The sequence below is a fragment of the Myotis lucifugus genome, unplaced genomic scaffold, assembly GCF_000147115.1.
Source record: "Myotis lucifugus unplaced genomic scaffold, Myoluc2.0 scaffold_186, whole genome shotgun sequence".
NCBI lineage: Eukaryota > Metazoa > Chordata > Mammalia > Chiroptera > Vespertilionidae > Myotis > Myotis lucifugus.
This window is the reverse complement of record NW_005871234.1, coordinates 1,180,254-1,199,733: the sequence shown is the minus strand read 5'-3', so window position 1 is coordinate 1,199,733 and position 19,480 is coordinate 1,180,254. Positions and strand designations below refer to the sequence as shown.

General features: G+C 39.7%; 1 protein-coding gene across 2 annotated transcripts in view; it reads left to right on the top strand.

The window, feature by feature from the left end:
* The first annotated feature begins 212 nt into the window (after positions 1-212).
* The window catches only part of EXOC6B (exocyst complex component 6B), a 477,149-nt gene continuing 457,881 nt past the window's right edge, over positions 213-19,480 (top strand). For both annotated transcript variants that reach the window (XM_023760613.1, XM_006096760.3), the window contains exon 1: positions 213-449. In XM_023760613.1, the coding sequence (XP_023616381.1) occupies positions 337-449 (113 nt within the window). In that variant the 5' untranslated portion in view covers positions 213-336. The remainder of the gene's footprint in view (positions 450-19,480) is intronic.

The window sequence follows — 19,480 nt, the reverse complement described above, 5'->3', positions numbered from 1 at the left end:
ACTTGTAGGATTAGGGCCAGTGCCTGACTAGATCACCGTTGCATATGCAGTCGTTACTTGTTGCTGGTGTAAAGTGTGGCTTTCCACGCGTATTTGTGGACTTAATGTGTATATGAGCGGAATCCTGCCTAGCATCGCCCAGAGAACTACGAATCCCAGAGGGTATTGCGTGGAACGTCGGCGGACGCGGTGACGCAAGGGGGCGTGTCTAGCCTGAGGGAGGGGTCGTCCTGCGGGCAGCCGGAGACTGAGGGGGCTCGGGAACCTGGGGTGAGAGTGGGAGCGTCAGGTGAGTGGAGCTGAAGGGGGAGGACACGCTGCGGGGCGCCCCAGTCTATGGAGCGGGGTAAGATGGCGGAGGCGGAGAGCCTGGAGACAGCGGCGGAGCACGAGCGGATCCTGCGAGAGATCGAGAGCACCGACACGGCCTGCATCGGGCCCACGCTCAGGTACCCAGGGGCCCGGGCTACCCACGGGGGCACGAGCGGGACAGGGGGCCGGGCTCCTTCGGGGCCATGGGTCTGCCCAGCCGTCGCAGGGTCAGCGCCGGCCCCTCCCTTCGGAGAGCCGGGCGAGCCTCCTCCACCCTTGGCGGGGCGGGTCTCCCTCGGGAGCCCCGACGTGGGGTCCCTTCCCGGTCGCCGCCTTCCACAGCCCAGGTACCCCGGAGGCACCCTGCCTCCCTTCGGGCCGCGGCAACTTTCCTTCTCCCTCCGAGGCTGGCCCGCGCCCGGCAACCGGAACGCGCCGGACGGATGGTGGCTTTCCCACCTCTTCCCCCGAGGACATCTCCCCTCTCCCTCCGACTCGAACCCCATTCCGCTCTGCAGACAAAATAGAATTTCACCCCATGGTCTGTTGCTTGGAAATTAAACTCTTGCCTCCTTACAATCACAACCCCTTCTCAGAAATGAGTTCCTGAAAATCCTGGGCCAGGAAGGAAGTTTCCCTCGACCCGCGCCCCTCTCCTGGGAGCGGGTGCTCCCTTAACCCTGTCAGCAGGCCGACCTCTCCCCAGGGTGCCGCCTGTGGCGGTCTCATCGCCGAGAAAAAAGTTACAATGATCTCCCCCTGACCATTACTTTGCCCCCCACACCTCCATTTTATTTGGAGGTGTCAAAAGAAACCCCCACTTCCCTCGATTTATTTAACTAAAGTTAGGTGTCACTTATATAGATAGTGCAAGACATTGTGTTAAGCAATTTACAAATACAACTTCTTAAACCGGAACACATTCCCGTTAGGTATTATTATTATTACCTTCATTTTACGGGTGAGGCACAAAGAAGTTAAGGGACTTATTTGCCCAACAGTGTTATGGAGACAATAAAGTGGGGGAGCTGAGATTCCTGGTCAGGCCGTCAGGATCTAGAGTCTGCATTCCTCCCCTCTGTTGTCCTGCCTCCACTGGGGGGTTACCATTCACCTGACCTTGTTAATTACTTGCCAAGCCCAATTTGGAGCGACCTGTCCCTTTCCCCCCAGGTTCCTAGTGCCCTAGAACTAACTCCTCTTCATCCTTCCTCTGGCCCTTTCAGATCTCCATGTCGCCAGTATTTAGGTAACTGTCGTATCCACCTTGTACTGTCTTGGGTCACTGCTTCTCCCTTCAAAAATGAGTTATTACTCACCGCTTGTTTGTTTTTTGTTTTTTTTAAATGGGGATATTGCCTTTCGAAAGACTATTTGCAGGAGGGGCAGACTGGGGACTTTACTCACCTCCGTCTGCACAGCTTCCTTCTCCAGGGCACGTTGTTAGCACAGCTCTCCAAGGGCTATCCTTGAACATGACCGTTCATTGTGATCATGATGCTTTTCTCTCTATTCATTTTCTTTAAGTCTTTGAGTAAATGATCCTCATTCATTATCGTTTACAAGAACCAAAGGTTACTTACTAGTATTATAAATGCATTATTAATGGTTATTACTATTTGGTTTTCACAAAACTAGATGTTGTTAGAGTTACTGAGGATGCTGTTTCAGTATGCTGCTAAGAAATTTGGCTGCTGAGCTGCAGTAGGCAGCCAAGCAAAGCTCCCACTGGAGCAGTTGGGATTACCAGAGTTTTTAGGAAGAATTCTTTCTCAGACACCATCAGTGTTGTCTTGAGTTGGTTGTGGTTTTCCGTTGCTGTAGTTCTTGGCTTATATGATAAACGACTTCAACTGATCAGTTTGGTTTGTTGTGATTTATAATGTTAACCCTCCACTGAATAGTAATGCATATTTGTATCAACTGAATATTGGCCTGTAATTTTCTAGTATCTTTTAAAAAAAATATATAGTTTTATTGATTTCAGAGAGGAAGGGAGAGGGAGAGAGAGATAGAAACATCAACGATGAGAGAGAACCATTGATTGGCTGCCTCCTGCTGGGGATCCAGCCCCCAACCTGGGCATGTGCTCTTGACCAGAATAGAACCCAGGACTCTTCAGTCCCCCAGACCGACTCTCTATCCACTGAGCCAAATTGGTTAGAGTCTTTAGTATCTTGACATAAGAATATATGAATTATGGTTCAAATACAAGTTACCCATTCTTCCTAAAATTTGCTTCATTGTGCCTGGCCAGCATGGCTCAGTGGTTGAGCCTATAAACCAGGAGGTCACGGTTTGATTCCTGGTCAGGGCATATGCCCAGGTTGCAGGTTCGATCCCCTTGGGGCATGAAGGAGGCAGCCGATCAGTGATTTTCTCATTGTTGATGTTTTGTTTTCTCTCTCCCCCTCTCCCTTACTCTCTGAAATCAATTAAAAAAAACCATATATATATATATATATATATATATATATATATGTATGTATAAAACTTACTTCATTGTTATCACTGAGTTATTTTCTCACTGTAAAGTGGGGTTTTATGGGGTTAGATGAATTAAGGGATCTTTTGCCCTAAGTGGACATGGTAAAAAAAAAAAAAAAGGGTTTGAGAACCTCTGCATTATCCTATCAGTTCTAATTGCTTTTCCTAACTCCCTGTATCATTATTAGGGGCTTTTCATTTTTGGCCTTATCCTGTCGTTGGCAGATAACCCTAAATCTTACTGTCAGACCCAAGATTCAATCACTTGAACATCTAAAAATACAAGTAGTACGCACTGTCTTTGTCTTTAGTCTAGCTTGCCTCTGCCCATATTCATAGGGGCTGATCTCACCTTTTTTCGTTTTCCCATTCAGAGACAGTAGCATGCACAGACTTGATGCATGCTTTTCCTTGGATGCACCCCCATCATCATTATATCCTGCTTTCTCATCACAATCATCAGCCAGGATTGATTAAGGCAGTAGGCTTTCTTTCCTAACTTTACCCTTAACTGTCTATCTCAAACTCCTCTACCCTTCTTCTTAATTTTTTCTCTTCCTCCCATCTTTTGAGATAGCCCTTTTTAGGCACCAGATTCTTAGCTATTCCTGAGTTAGGTATTGTAACTGAAGAGGAATGAAAGAACAGAAACAATAAATTGATAGCAGACATAAGATTAGTATGTCTATCCCTAAAATTCCTGTTCTTTACAAAAATCCACCTAGCTATATTTGCCTAACCAGACAGACTCTTTCTTTTGCCAGCTATTACTTGTGAATCATTACTTGCTTTCTTTCCCTTGTATACCAAATTATTCTTCCAGTCATTCCTTTTTGTTTAAAGAGTCACAGTAGCTTGACTTTTTCATTATATAATTCCTTATGTTAATATTGAGTAATCATGCAATGTTAGTCAGTTCCACATATCATAAGGGAGTGCCTTTCCTTTTTTATTGTAATTCTTAAAGGCCCAAGCATATATGCATATAGAGGCTTTTGCCTAGTAAATCCTTTTGGGAAAGCAGCCATCTCTTTCTTCATCTTAAATATTATTTTGTTAGTTGCAAGCCTTGATTTTGCAGATGAGGAAAGACGCTCATAAGATACTGGGTCCTGTCTTGTTTTTAAAATAATATTGATCCCAGCTTTGTAGCACTAATGCTAAAATATTGATTGCAAATCACTCATGTACAATAGCTCTATATTCCCATCTCTGTATTTCTAGTTTTCTCTCATATCACTTATTCAGTAGGCCATTTCCTTAATTTGCTCTGTGGATACTAGCAGTTAACATTCATTCTTAATTGCTATTTCAGATTTTGTTTTTAAATTTAAAAAATAAATTTATTGAGGTAACATTGGTTAATAACATAAATTTCAGATATACAACATTATAACTTGATGTCTGTATACTCTATTGTGTGCTTACCACCCAAAGCCTAGTTTCCTTCCAATACCATATAACTTTTAAGTTTAACAGTAAAATACAATACCTTTAAAAATAGCTTTATTGAGATGCAATTCATATACCATATAGTTCACTCATTTAAAGTGTACAATTCATTGGTTTTACAGTTGTGCAAAAGTCACCATAATCTAATTTTGGAACATTTCCATCACTCCAGAAAGAAATCCTATACCTATTAGCAGTCATTTTACATTCTGTCTCCCCTCCCTCCCCAGTCAATCACTACTTTCTGTATTTATGAGTTTGCATATTCTGGACATTGAGGATAATAAAGATAGATATTTTGGTTCTTTATATCATCGCAGTTGATAGTTTGCAGTATCTGTTAATCATGTAATGATTGATTTAATCACATATCAAAATCAAGCTTTCAGCTGAAAGCAACTTAGAGAGATAGAATTAGTGAGTGGCTTATCTATGAAATGTGTGAATCTGGGTTGGGAAGCTGAGCAATGATGACATTTCAAATTTGCTTGCGGGGCGGGGGAGTAGGGGGAGAAGCAAAAATACTGAGGGGGAGGAGTTAGTAGAAATTGAGTTACACACACATACCTGAGCTTAAACATTTTGAGACCAAAGGTGTTTAATAGGTCGTTTCTTGTGTCTGCTCTTGCTGTGGGAAAGAAGAGTAAAGCCATTTTTGCAATGTGGTAGTATCTGCTGTAGTATTTCGAAAACAAGGGAGACAGTTACTTAAAGACCAACTGATGTTGCATGGACTTGGTTCCAATATTTGAATTAAGGAACGTTCAGCTAAGAAATAAGTAACAATAATGGGAAATTTAAATATTTTGGCTATTTTACTTATTGATTTTGAGAGAGAGAGAGAGAGAGAGAGAGAGAGAGAGAGAGAGAGAGAGAGATATTTGTTCCACTTATTTATGCATTCATTGGTTGGTTCTTGTATGTGCCCTAACCTTGGTGTATGGGGATGATGCTGTAACCAACTGAGCTTCTAGGCCAGGCTATTTTGGCTATTTATTTATTTAATATATTTTTATTGATTTCAGAGAGGAAGGGAGAGGGAGAGAGAGATAGAAACATCAATGATGAGACAGAATCATTGATTGGCTGCCTCCTGCACACTCCACAGGGGATCGAACCCATAACCCGGGCATATGCCCTGACCAAACTGTGAGTCATAGGTTGACAGTCAACCACTGATCCATGCCAACCAGGCAAGAATACATTTTTGATGTATGGAGAGGTATTGAGTCAAAGTGTAACTTCTTTTTTTAAAAAAATTTATTTATTGATTTGAGAGAATGAGAGAGAGAGATGAGAGATATTTGTTGTTCCACTTATTTATGCATTCATTCGTTGATTCTTGCATGTGCCCTGACCAGATATTGAACCCACAACACTGGCACATCCAGATGATGCTCCAACCAACTGAGCTACCCAGCCGGGGCTCCAAGTGTACTTTCTTAGTGGAGAAGCCACTTACTGAATTCCAAAAAGAAAAAGACATGGAGGGAAATTAGATGCACAAAAAAAATTGTATTTGAAGGCCTGTACATTTTTTAAAGGTAGGCCATCACTTTGTCGCTAGACTTTCTAGCAACTAGTACAAAAAAGAGACATGTTCAGTTATTTGAGTTATGGTGTTGTAAAATAAAAAAGTAATTACTTAGGAGAAGCCCAACTATTATTGGTTCTGAGTAAGACCAGAGAACTGTTTCTCCCATATGTCCTCAAAAAGAAGGTCCTATATAATGTAACTTTAGTACCCATATAGTCAATGCAGCAGTATGTGACAGGCTGTTTCCTGAATTGTCCTTTAGCGAAAGCATATGGCATAACCAAAGCACAATTCAGTAAAAGCAGTTTTCCAGAGACCAAAGAATACAGTTCTCTGCTGGTTTTGGCTTAATTAAGGCATAGATTTGATAATATTTATATTGGGAGTTGGAAAGTGCATTATTCCTCTCTTCCTTTTTTGGATCATTGATCACTTTGAGAGACTTATAAATGCTACACTTTCCTAAGTAAAATGCATGTGTTCAGTCTCTATGATTCCTGATCTGAAAGACTGTATGCATTGCTTATACATTAGTTATTCTTCATAAGTACTACTTTTAATCCTCACCCAAGGATTTAAAAAACCTTTTTTGTTTTCTATTAGAGGGAAAGGGGGTGGGGCGGAGAGGAACATGGTGTGAGAGAAACATCGGTTGCTTTCTGCAAGCACACTACTGGGGATTGAGCCTGCGACCTTGGCGTGTGCCCTGACCGGAATAGAACCGGCAACCTTTCTGTCTACAGGATGATGCCCAACCAATTGAGCCACACTGGCCAGGGCGAATAATCTTAATTTTGATGTTAATAAACAATACCCACTTGGCTGGTGTGGCTCAGTGGTTGAGTGTAGGTCAACCTATGAATCAGAGGTCATAGTTTGATTCCTGGTCAGGGCACATGCCCCAGGTTGTGGGCTTGATCCCCTGTGGGGGGCATGCTGGAGGCAGCTGATCAGTGATTCTCTCTCATCATTGATGTTTCTGTCTCTCTCTCTTTCCCTTTCTCTCTGAAATCAATAAAAATATATTAAAAAACAAAAACAAAACGACACCCAACCCATGTTAGCCATTTAAAAAATTGCCAATAAGTAAAATAACTATAGGTGTTTTGCCTTAAGCTATATAATTTAGAATATACTGGCTGGAAAATATGTGTCTTATTAAGAAGGTTATTTACTTGGAATGTCTGGAAAGTTCTTGTTCTAGATTTAGAATTTAAAAAAAGTTGAGATATGTAACTCTCAAAGGCAATGATTGTTAAAAGAAGTTTAAGCATATAATATATGTTTGCATAATTATAATTTAGAACTTTAAAATACATTACCTAGTGAAACATCTGTGAGCAAGAACTGTCACAGTGCAACCAATTAGAATAACTTAATGTGATTTGTGGTGATACATATGGATTATGACTGTTGAAACAACCAACTACTATTCAGTCTTGAAGATAGCACATTGATATGCACATTGCACTGTAGTGAATTTACCTTCAGTCACTACCATGGTTTGATAATCATCTTGATCTTTAGATAATGGCAAAACAATGACATTAATAAAAACCTTTTTTTTTTAGAGCACTTCTATCATTTCTTTTTTTTTTGAGTTTAGATATTTCCAGTGTTCTGAATACTAGAAAAATGTTCTATTGTTAGATAAATGATGAAGGCCAGCAAAGTCACAATGATCCAAGATAAACACACAAAAATTAATTATATTTCTACATACTAACAATTAATACATTGACACCAAAATTAAAAACACAATACCATTTATAATCACTTTTAAAAAAAGAAATACTTAGGTATAAATCTAACAAAACATGTACTGACTTCGTAAGTTAAAAACTACATAGCCCTAGCTGGTTTGGCTCAGTGGATAGAGCGTCGGCTTGGGGATTGAAGGGTCCCGGGTTCGATTCCAGTCAAGGGCATATGCCCGGGTTGTGGTCTTGATAATAGTGTCACTGCTCCAGTATACAATATTATAGTGCTAAAAGATATGCTTTTATCACAGAGCTTGTCATGTTTCAAGTGTATACCAACAAGATCAAAACTGGAAGACTATTTTACCCCATAGCTTTTTTTTAAAAAAAAAAATATTTTATTGATTTTTTACAGAGAGGAGGGGAGAGGGATAGAGAGTTAGAAACATCAATGAGAGAGAAACATCAATCAGCTGCCTCCTGCACACTCCCTACTGAGGATGTGCCCACAACCAAGGTACATGCCCTTGACTGGAATCGAACCTGGGACCCTTCAGTCCGCAGGCTGACGCTCTATCCACTGAGCCAAACCAGTTAGGGCTACCCCACAGCTTTTTTTTTTTTTTTAAATATATTTTATTGATTTTTTACAGAGAGGAAGAGAGAGGGATAGAGAGTTAGAAACATCGATGAGAGAGAAACATCGATCAGCTGCTTCCTGCACACCTCCTACTGGGGATGTGCCCGCAACCAAGGCACATGCCCTTGACTGGAATCGAACCCGGGACCCTTCAGTCCGCAGGCCGACACTCTATCCACTGAGCCAAACCAGTTAGGGCCCCCACAGCTTTTTTAATAAAAAAACAAACACAGAAAAAGAGCTTACCTCCCTGGAATAGTTAGTCACTGTTAGCTTAGTCACTGTGTAACATATTTCTTTTTATATACTTCTGAATTCTATTTGCCAATATTTTCTTAGGGATATTTATGTTTATATTTGTGAGGGGTATTATATTTAATGTAATTATTGATATGCTAAGGCTCAATTCTGCTTTTTATTTGTTGTTCTATGTTTATTCTCTCCTTTTTTTGTTTCTCTATTTTTTTTTGCTTTGCTTTGAGTGACTTGAACATTTTTTAAAATTCCAATTTGATTTATCTACACTGGTTTTGAATGTACCTTTTTGAAAATTTTTTTTGGTGTTTTCTCTAGTTGTTAACATTATTTAGTATATAACTTACCACATTTTACCTGTGTCATCATTTTACCAGTTTGAGTGAAGTATAGAAACTTCACTTCCCGCTATGTTCCTTTATCCTCTCCTATTTATAACCATCTTAAATATTTTCTCTATTATAGACATTTAGGACTATGTCTAACTGTTTTAATTTTTGCTTCAAGCAGCAAATCTAATTTAGAAAATTCAAGAGAAGTAAAACCTGTTATATTCACCCATATTTTTGCTTACTGTGTTCTTTTTTCCTTTAAGTTCCAAGATTCCTATTAAAAAAAATCATTTCCTTTCTGTTTAAAGAAGTTCCTGTAGACATTTTTTAAAAGAGTAGGCAGCAAATTCTCTTTACATGAGACTGGCTTAGTTTACTTCATCTGAAAAGGAATGAACGATTATTTCTGCTGCGTGTAGGATTCTGGGTTGGCAGTTCTTTTCCTTCAGCACTTGAAAAGTGTGCCGCTTCTTTCTGGCCTCCATGGTGTCTGATGAGAAATTTGCTGTCATTCAAGTTATTTTTTCCCTGTAGAAAAGGTGTCACTTTTCTCTGGCTACTTTTAAGATTTTTTTTTCTTTGTCTTTAGTTTTCAGGAGTTTAATTACAATGTGTCCTGGCATGGATTTCTTTGGGTTTATCCTGTCTGGGTTTGCTGAACTTCTTCAAGAGCCTGTAGGTTTATGTCCCTTGCCAAATTTGGGAAGTTTTAATTCATTATTTCTTCAAGTAGTTTCCTACTCCGTCATCTTTCCACTCTCATTTTGGGACTCTGGTGACATAGGTGTTAGATCTTTTGTTATTGTTCAACAGCTCCTGGGGTGCTGTTTATTTCTTTCATGTTATTTTCTCATATTCAGGTAATGTAATTTCTATTGTTATATCTTTGAATTCACTGATTCTTGCCTCTGTTCCTTAGTTACTGATTCTTGCCTCTATTCTTTCTGAGGCCATTACTGAGGTTTTCTTTTCAGTTATTGTATTTTTTAGTTCTAAACTCTCCATTTGGTAATTCTTTGCTCTATTTTTTTCCCCCCGGGCTCTCAATCTGTTTGTTTCAAGTGTGTTCATAATTGTTTGTTGAGCCATTTTTGTTATGGCGACTTTAACGTCATCAGATAATTCTGACATCTCTGTCATTTCTGGCATCTACTGATTATCTTTTTTCATTAGTTTGACAACTTCCTTGTTCTTGGTGTGAAGAATGATTTTTAATTGAAACCTGTACAGTTTCATATCATGTTTTGAGACCCTGTTTCTCATTTAAACCTACCCTTTAGCTAGCTTTCTTAGACACTGCTCTGGCAGGAGGTGTGGATTAATGCTTCATTACTCCTAGGTGAAGGGAGCTGTCCATGTTCCCCTCTTGGACTCTTGACCTGAGAGGGGCTCCTCATCTGCTAGAGCTGAGAGTCCTGGCTCCATATATGGTCTCTGCTAATAACATTGTGTGAGAGAGGGGATTGTAACCATCTGTTGGGGGTGAGAGTCCCAGTTCCCTTCTTGGCCTTTTCTGACACCCTGACCAGGGTATTGGGTGCTTCTGGAGGGTGGAAATCTTGGCTCCCTCTCTGCCTGTCTGGTGTGAATGTGGGTGGGGCCACAGTTTTTTCTGTAGTGTTTGTCTAGAACACAAAAATGATTGTGTCAATGTTTTCTATTTTGGTAGGCCACCTCTTTTGTTATCTTTGGGTAGAGAGAACGGCTTTTGTTAGGGCTTTTTTTGTTTGTTTGCACCTGATTATGTCTCTTTAGTTTCAAGCTGGGATATGTAGCAAAAAGAAAATTCAGGAAACTTACCAGTGTTGTTTCTTTGGTCCTGAGGTCCCAAGCCTATCTGCCTTCTTCTTCCACCTTTCAGATCTTTTAATGTTTGTTTTGTATATGATGTCTAGAGTTTTTAGTTATACATAGTGGGAAGAATAGCAAAAACTATGTCTGCTTCACCTTCTTAGAATGAGAGACATATTATATGTCTTTTAATTTTTCTTTTTCTAATTGTGATGCATGCTAATCTGTAAAAGTAAAACCAAGCAGAATAGAAAACTGTAAAGATGACACAAATACATATCAGGCAAAAATCTGTTTTTGAGAAATGACCATTATTCACTTTTAGTGAACATCATTCCAGATCAACATCAGTTCACACAAATATGCAAATAGGAGGGTGAGTAGAAGAAAATAATTTTCATAGAAATTGGGTATTGGATATACTATAATGCTGTTTCTATTAAAAAGTATTACATTTAATTTTACTTGAAGAGGAAACTGAAATGAAACATTGAATTAATGTTTATTAAGGTGAATGTTTTTTCATCACAAATGAAGTTTATTTTTAAAAGATCTCTTAAACATAAAGTAAAAAGTCAGTTTCTATATTAATAATTAATAAAAACTCACATTCAATTTTAATTGATTTTCCACTATGAAAAAAAGAAAAATTGGTGCTTTTTCCTTTTTCAAAATAGCTTATTGAGATATAATTGACACACTATGAAATTTATTTATTTAAAGTGAACAGTTTGATGGTTTTTAGTATATTCTCAGGCTACATTACTTCTCCAGAGAAACATCCCATGATGCCTTGCCTAGGATTAGCTTTGGCTCTTTGAATATCCATGTATGGAGTAAGTATGCAGGGGTTTGACTATTCTACGTTCACTCTTTCAGTTAATCTATTTGTTTTCAGTGCTTCCATTATTGTTGGTATTCTGAGTCCTGATCTCCATGGTTATGGTTGGTTCTCAAACTCCCTTTTGGATTTCATTTCTTTGGCAAAGACTTTTTTTGTGCTACCCTGTTTCATCCTTACTGCTGTTTATCAGCTTTTGTCTTCCAGAAGTTTGTTGCTATTTCTTGTTGGCTGCAGGGTCTTTTCTTGTTCTTTTGGAGTAATGGGTTTATACCTTTTTCTGTAAGGGGTTTCAGGAGGAAGGACAGTAAATGCATGTGGTTGTCTCATCACATTGAAATGGAGGTCTGGAAACCAGAGTTACTCCTGCTGGCTTAAGTTGTTACCCTCTAGGGTGAAGCCAGTATACATTAAATAGAAGATATTTATGCCGTGGCCAGGTAGCTCAGTTGGTTTGAGCATTTTCCTGATATACCAAGGTTGTGGGTTTGATCCCTGGGCAGGGCACATACTAGAATCAACCAGTGAATACATCAATTAGTGGAACAACAAATTGATATTTCTCTCTCTTCTTTCTCCTCTCTAAAATCAATCAATAAAACACACATACAACACACACACATACAAATGGAAATGGCAGTGTGCATAAATAAATTTTACTGGGAACAGACCAACCCCTTCTAGAAAAAAAAGATATTCACTAGATTTTTTAAAATGAAGGACAACTCTAAAAATTTTCCATAGCCACTAACTGCTCTGTCCCATCCTCCACCCCTATTCTTAAAAAAAATAAAATATTTTTATTGATTTCAGAGAAGAAGGGACAGAGAGAGACAGAAACATCAGTGATGAGGGAGAATCATCGATTGGCTGCCTCCTGCATGCCCCCCACCGGGGATTGAGCCCCAAACCTGGGCATGTGTCCCAACTGGGAATTGAACCATGACCTACCATTTCATAGGTTGGCCCTCAGCTACTGAGCCACACTGGCCGGGCCTTTACCCTTATTTTTAATACTGTTTTCATAAAATGTGATGACCCTTTCCCACTTATGTAACTATATTTTCTCTGTCTTTTTCTTCCTTCTTTTGTTTTATACTGCCAGTCTTTTGTCACCCAGTCTGCCTCAGTTCTCTCTATCCAAGACTATCCTCTAGAAGTTTTGCAAACTTATTTGAGTGTCCCAATGTTTTAGTTCTTCTTTTCTGTTCATATTTTATAGAAAGTAGAGTAGTTTACATGATTTTCCTTCAAGCTTTATTATTTTCTATTTTTATGAAATTATTTTATGTCATATCATGAGGGTGTGGCATTCCTAGCTGATTCATTTAAAATTTCCTTTTGTTTATGGAGAAACTTTTATGTACCATATATTTTATTTTTAAATTGTAATGGATTTTTAAATATTTTTAAGTTTTATAAGTTTATTAGAGGCCCAGTGCATGAAATTTGTGCACTGGCAGGGTCCCTAGTGGCTGCCAGTTGCTGGCTGGGGCCTTCCTTTTTTCTGTGCCACCCACTGGTGGTCAGCCACATCATAGCAAGCGATCAAACTCCCAGTCGGTTGAACTCCTGAGGGGACACTTAGCATATTAGGCTTTTATATATATACAGATTGTAAAAAAAAAAAATTTAGAAGTACATGAGTAAAATTCCCTCTCTTTTCTAAACTCCCCCATTTAAAGCATTATTATTAGTTTGATGTGTAGTTTTCTAGACTTTTTTTCTTTGCTTATACAAGCATGTACACACACATTTGTATATACATGCAGTCTTATAGTTTTTCTTTTTAAGTGAGAATTACCATATACACATCTATTTTTTTTCTACTTAATAATATATATGTCAGATATCTTTATAAGTCAAAACTTCTAGCTCTTTCAAATGATTGCAGAATATTCTGTTGTATGGAATTACATACTCCTCTGTGGTGGACATTTAGAGAATGTCTCCTTTTCCCTCCCTACATTGTTCTAACAAACAATAATGTAGTCTTATAAATATCTCTTTACATATTGATAGTGATATTTCTGTAAGATAGATTCTTAAATGTGGGATTACTGAGTTTAAGCTTTGTAAATTTTAAATTTTGATAGATACAACCAATTTCTGCCCCATTCTTTTTTGTTTCCAAATAAGTTTACTGTGGAAAATCTAAAATCCACAAAACTCAAGAAAATAATATACTAAATCTCTATGTACCTTTGTTACAGTATTAACAGTTAAACACACAACAAATTTTGTTTCACCTGATTCTCTCACTACTTACCCTTTCCCCCACTGCCTACCTTGTCTAATTTTGAAGTATATCCTAGATATCATATCATCTTTAAATACTTCAGTATCAGTGAATTACTTTTGGGAAGTATGCATTGATTTACCAATATTTGCTTCAATACATAGGCTCCCAGGAATTTATTTATTGAGTGAATCAAGGGCTGCCTACAGTTGGTCTGAAATTATTCTTTAAAAAAATATTTATTGATTTGAGAGAGAGAGAGAGGAGGGGAAAGAGGAGGAGAGAGAGAGATTGATTTGTTGTTCCACCTCTTTATGCATTCATTTGTTACTTCTTCTTCTTCTTTTTTTTTTTTCATTTGTTACTTCTTGTATGTGCCCTGACTGAAGATCAAACCCACAACTTTGGTGTATTGGGACAATGCTCTAACCAACTGAGTTACCTGACCAGGGCCTGGAATTATTCCTTTTGTCAATAATTACGTATTAAGGCTAGTTTTCTAAGGTCATACCTAAAGCCATGTAATTGGCATATAAGATACTGCTTTTCATTCTCTGTGGAGGTAGTGGTAGGAAGGGAAAGCAGAGGAGAAGAAAGGCATACATTTAGCTAAAGCCAAAGAGTAATCAAATCCTTAGGGTATGGACTAAACAATAACAACAAAAATCCTAGAGAAACCAAGATGGCGGCATAGGTTAACGCCGGAGTTTGCTGCCTCGAACAACCACTTCAAAAATACAACTAAAAGACGGAATGGACATCATCCAGAACCACAGGAAGGCTGGCTGAGTGGAAGTTCTACAACTAGGAGGAACCGAGAATCAGAGGAGGCGCAGTGCTGAAGTAAAAAACTAAGGTGCGGAGTGCGCAAGGCGCGGACTGGTGGCTGAGGGCGTGGTTGTCTGTTTCAATCCGGAGGGAGCCTCAGACTCTGAGCTCCAGATCCGGGCGAGTCTCTAGGGACCCAGACTCAAACGGGAGAAGCAGGACTGTCTGGCTACGGTCCCTCCGAGGTTTGCAGTGGTTGCTGGGACAGAGAGGCAGAGCCCCTGGGGACGGACTGAGAGCAGCCATAACTGCTCCCTCCTCCGCCCTGTTGATCCTGTGGGACCTGCCCCGCCCAAGCCCTGCACAGAGGCATTTGCCGGATAGCCTCAGGCAAAGGCTAGATTACCACCTCCCTAGAGGACACAAGTTCTTCCACTGCAGACACAGCTGATTAACACAGCCAGTCGGCCTGGAGGTCAAATCCCTCTAGTATTAACTACAACAATCAAGGCTTAACTACAACAAGACTGCGCACAAAGACCACTAGGGGGTGTACCAAGAAAGCGTAAAAAATGCGGAGACAAAGAAACAGGACAAAACTATCAAGGGAGGATATTGAGTTCAGAATCACACTTTTGAGGTCTCTCAAGAGGCTTCTAGAGTCTGTCGATAAACTTGATGAGATGTACAGAAAATCTAATGAGACCCTCGATGGTGTGATAAAGGACCATCTAGAAAGTAAGCATACACTGACTGAAATAAAGAATATTATACAGACTCCCAACAGCAGACCAGAGGAGCGCAAGAATCAAGTCAAAGATTTGAAATGCGAAGAAGCGAGAAACACCCAACCAGAAAAGCAAAATGAAAAAAGAACCCAAAAATACGAAGATAGTGTAAGGAGCCTCTTGGACAGCTTCAAACGTACCAACATCAGAATTATAGGGGTACCAGAAGATGAGAGAGAGCAAGATACTGAAAACCTATTTGAAGAAATAATGACAGAAAACTTCCCCCACCTGGTGAAAGAAATAGTCTTACAGGTCCAGGAAGCGCAGAGAACCCCAAACAAAAGGAATCCAAAGAGGACCACACCAAGACACATCATAATTAAAATGCCAAGAGCAAAAGACAAAGAGAGAATCTTAAAAGCAGCAAGAGAAAACGAGTCAGTTACCTACAAGGGAGTACCCATACGACTGTCAGCTGATTTCTCAACAGACACTTTGCAGGCCAGAAGGGAGTGGCAAGAAATATTCAAAGTGATGAATAGCAAGAACCTACAACCAAGATTACTTTATCCAGCAAAGCTATCATTCAGAATTGAAGGTCAGATAAAGAGCTTCACAGAGAAGGAAAAGCTAAAGGAGTTCATCACCACCAAACCAGTATTATATGAAATGCTGAAAGGTATCCTTTAAGAAGAGGAAGAAGAAGAAAAAGGTAAAGATACATATTATGAACAACAAATATGCATCTATCAACAAGTGAATCTAAGAATCAAGTGAATAAATAACCTGATGTACAGAATGAACTGGTGATTATAATAAATCAGGGACATAGAAAGGGAATGGACTGACTATTCTTGGGGGTAAAAGGGGTGTGGGAGATGCGGGAAGAGACCGGACAAAAATCGTGCACCTATGGATGAGGACAGTGGGTGGGGAGTGAGGGCGGAAGGTGGGGTGGGAGCTGGAAGGAGGGGAGTTATGGGGGGAAAAAAAGAGGAACAAATGTAATAATCTGAACAATAAAGATTTAAAAAAAATAAATAAAATAAATTCCTTTACAAAATGGAAAAAAAAAATCCTTGTTTATCTCACTGAAAATTATCATCTGATTTTTCAGAAAATTTTGTCTGCAGTTCCCAACTCCTGTGCCACATTTAAGGAGTAGGCTCTAAGGATCAGAAAAGGATTTTTTTTTTTGTTTGAAGTCATAAAAATTTTACCTAGAGTCTTAAGCTGAGCAAGGGTCAAAAAAAGCCTCATGCAGTCAATATTCTTTCTTTTTACTTTATATGATTAGTATTAGAACAGCTATGCCTCAAGTTTGCCAGCTCCTTGCATAATGTTGACTGCATTTATTGAGGATGCTGGCATGTAATTGTATTGGATTATACATTTTTTACTGAGGACGAGCAAAATATTGTCCTTTAAAATAATGACTCAGACGGTATTCCAGTCAGAAAAGACCGTTCATGTGGAGTAGGTAAATTGGCAAAGTGGTTCTTGAATAATTCTGGAGGAAGAAAATCTTTCTAAGGGCTTTATTTAGCTTGAATTTTTAAGACATTTGTATAGTATGGAGGCCTTTGGCCAGTATTAGGTAGTGATCTCTTTTCAATATACAACATTCTGGCAGTTTCTTAAGCTGGGAAAACAGCCTCCCTAAAGTATGCCAAATTTAAATTGTCATTGGTTTCAATTATCAAATTTGTACAGCATGACCCAGAATTTGCCCTTGTTAACCAGACTTATTTAAAAAAGTCAGAAGTTTATAATAAATTCTAAAAAAAATTCAGGTGTCCTTTTTGCAGTTTTATTTCCCATGTTATTACACAAACTTGGTCAGGAGTTTTATTTTTTGCTGCCTGTCAGTCTTTGACAAACTAGGACAAGTCCCATGTTGTGTAGGATCAGTTTTAAATTGCAACAGTTTGTTGATAGGAGAAGCAGATAGAAATTTCTCAATATACTTGAGGTGGAGATGAAAAGACTTCATTTCATTATAGCATGCTACTAGAAAGACCTTGAAATTCCCTTGATCCTCCCTGTTTTAGTCAGTTTGCTTGTCCTCTAAGGCCAATCATTCATGGGGATGGCCTCTGCAGTAGCTCTTTTACAAGTTAAATGAAGGAGAAATGATCACCTGTTTGGTCCAGAAGTGAAGAGGGGCTGCAAAATCCAGATTGCTGTATACCTGAGCAGATTTTTTTCTGGTACTAACATTTTGCACTGTTGGGTTCTGCTCATGAAATAAAAAATTTAAAGACTCTTTCATTCAAGTCAATATGTTGTCGCTAAATTTGCTATTAACCAGACCACTCATTTCTTCATGGCTGTAGGACGGGCTGCATCAGACCGTTGTCTCTTTTTGTCAGAGCTCTAACAGACAAAATAGGCAACGAGACCTATCAAAAACAAGTGAGTAAAATTAAATAAACTCTGAAGTAAATGAGGAAAATGAGTCTGTAGCAAAATTATCTAACTTGTTGTACTAGAATCCATAGTCAAAGCATCAGCATCCTGTTTGATGGGAAGCCAAGGGCCAGAGACAGCTTGCTGTTCTTTGTCTGCAGCTAGAACCCCAGAGCTGTATACCCTAGTCATTAGTTACTTGGAAAGGTGAGGGTATAGGTTATGCATATAACTGGGAGACTCCGGTCAGCCTAATCTCTGGGAACTTTATAGTGAGATGTCTTAAAGAGGTCTAATTCACTGTGGAGGTTCAGGTTTGGTCTTTTTAGGTTAATTCTTCAGTGTGGTTGCTTTGTACAGTTGTGTAGGTTATATAGTGGATAGCTGAGCTATTTACAGTATAGGTAATATAGATTTATAAATTCATTAGGACAGGTTTCCAGCAGATATTGGGCAAGTATCTTGAAGAGGGGAAAGATACCAAATGGGTAAGCATAGACCCTATTTTTAAGTATTTTCAATTTTTTACAAAACTGTGAGACCTCTTTTTAAAGTTGTATTTGTAGATGCAATAATTTTAAGTGCACTATTCCTATATTTATCCTCTTTCCTATATTTATTATCTCTCCCACATTTTCCTTGTTTTAATACTGACAGCATTATTTTTTCTTTTCCTGGAGAAAAGAGCTCTCAAGTGAATTTGCTATGAGGTTGTTTGGACTTTTTTTTTTTTTTTTTGATGTGTTTAGTTTGTTCACAATTTGTCAATTCTTAGGCCTTAATGTGCATGTTCTTGCCATGTTGAGATGACTTAATGCTTGTATTCTGTTAATAGATTCAGAGTATGTTGAATAAAGCTCACATCTTTGCCAAAGATTTGGGTATTACTCAGTTGTGATTCTATCAGTATGTGGTCAACTGGGATTCCAAGTTGATTTGTCATTGCTCAGAATTTCCAGAAGGTTGCCCTGGGTAGCAACAGGCTTTTTGATAGTATTCACCATCTAGAACTGTTGTTTCTAAAGTTGGGTTTGCAAGTTTTGTTATTCTTTTTGTATCAAGATTTGTCACAGTTCTGATGGAGCTGCTGCTTTATTTCTGATATTTTGAATATTTTTGAGTTTTTTTTTTTATATATGTGAGTGTATGGGAAAATAATGGTATTATTTGATGTAGGTACATGAAAACATGTGACTGAATACGTGGCATATGGCTGTGGGTTGTATACACGTGTTTGTGTGGAATGTGCATACATGAACATGGGAGTGCATAATGTGTTTTAGTGTACGTGTGTGTGTGTGTTCACAACTGTCTGGGAGTGGACAGGGATCTCAGGAAGGGCAGCCCAACATCTCAGCACTCAGGTCTCTGAGCACGCTGGCTGTGGGAGCGACCACAGGGAGGGAAGATGGGAGGAGGAGCCTCATTGGAAGCTGGTAGAGGCCTGCAGGAGGCTAGGGGAGTGTGCTTGGACTTGCTCACAAGAATAATAGCCCACGTCAGCATTGACTGTCCAGCGAGCGATGTCGAAAGTCTCAATGACGTTGCTGACGTCGCTGTCCCACTTCTTGCGGTATTCAATGTCATGTGGACATCGTAGAGTGTCTCATCGCGGCACATCGCGGCACTCCATCCGGCACTTGATCTTGTGCAGGGTCCGATCCATCTCCACAGCCTGCACCCACACAGACACGCCAGCCTTGCTGTAGGTCAGGTTCCAGCCCGCCTCGGCCTCACATTCTGACCGGAAGCTGCGGAAGTCCTGGTCGTCGGGCACCTGGACGCTGACGCTGTCGCTGTCGCGGCCCAGGACTGGCTGAGGCCCCTGGGGTTCTGTGGAGGCCGCAGACTTCTCCATGGAGAGGCCCGGGGCCCTGGTCCTCGTCTGGCTCTCCTGGGTCCTCCGCGGAGGCTTCCGACAACGGTCGACGCGGCTGCAGATGCTGACACCACCTTCCCGGGACCTGGTGCCCACTGCTCCGCCGG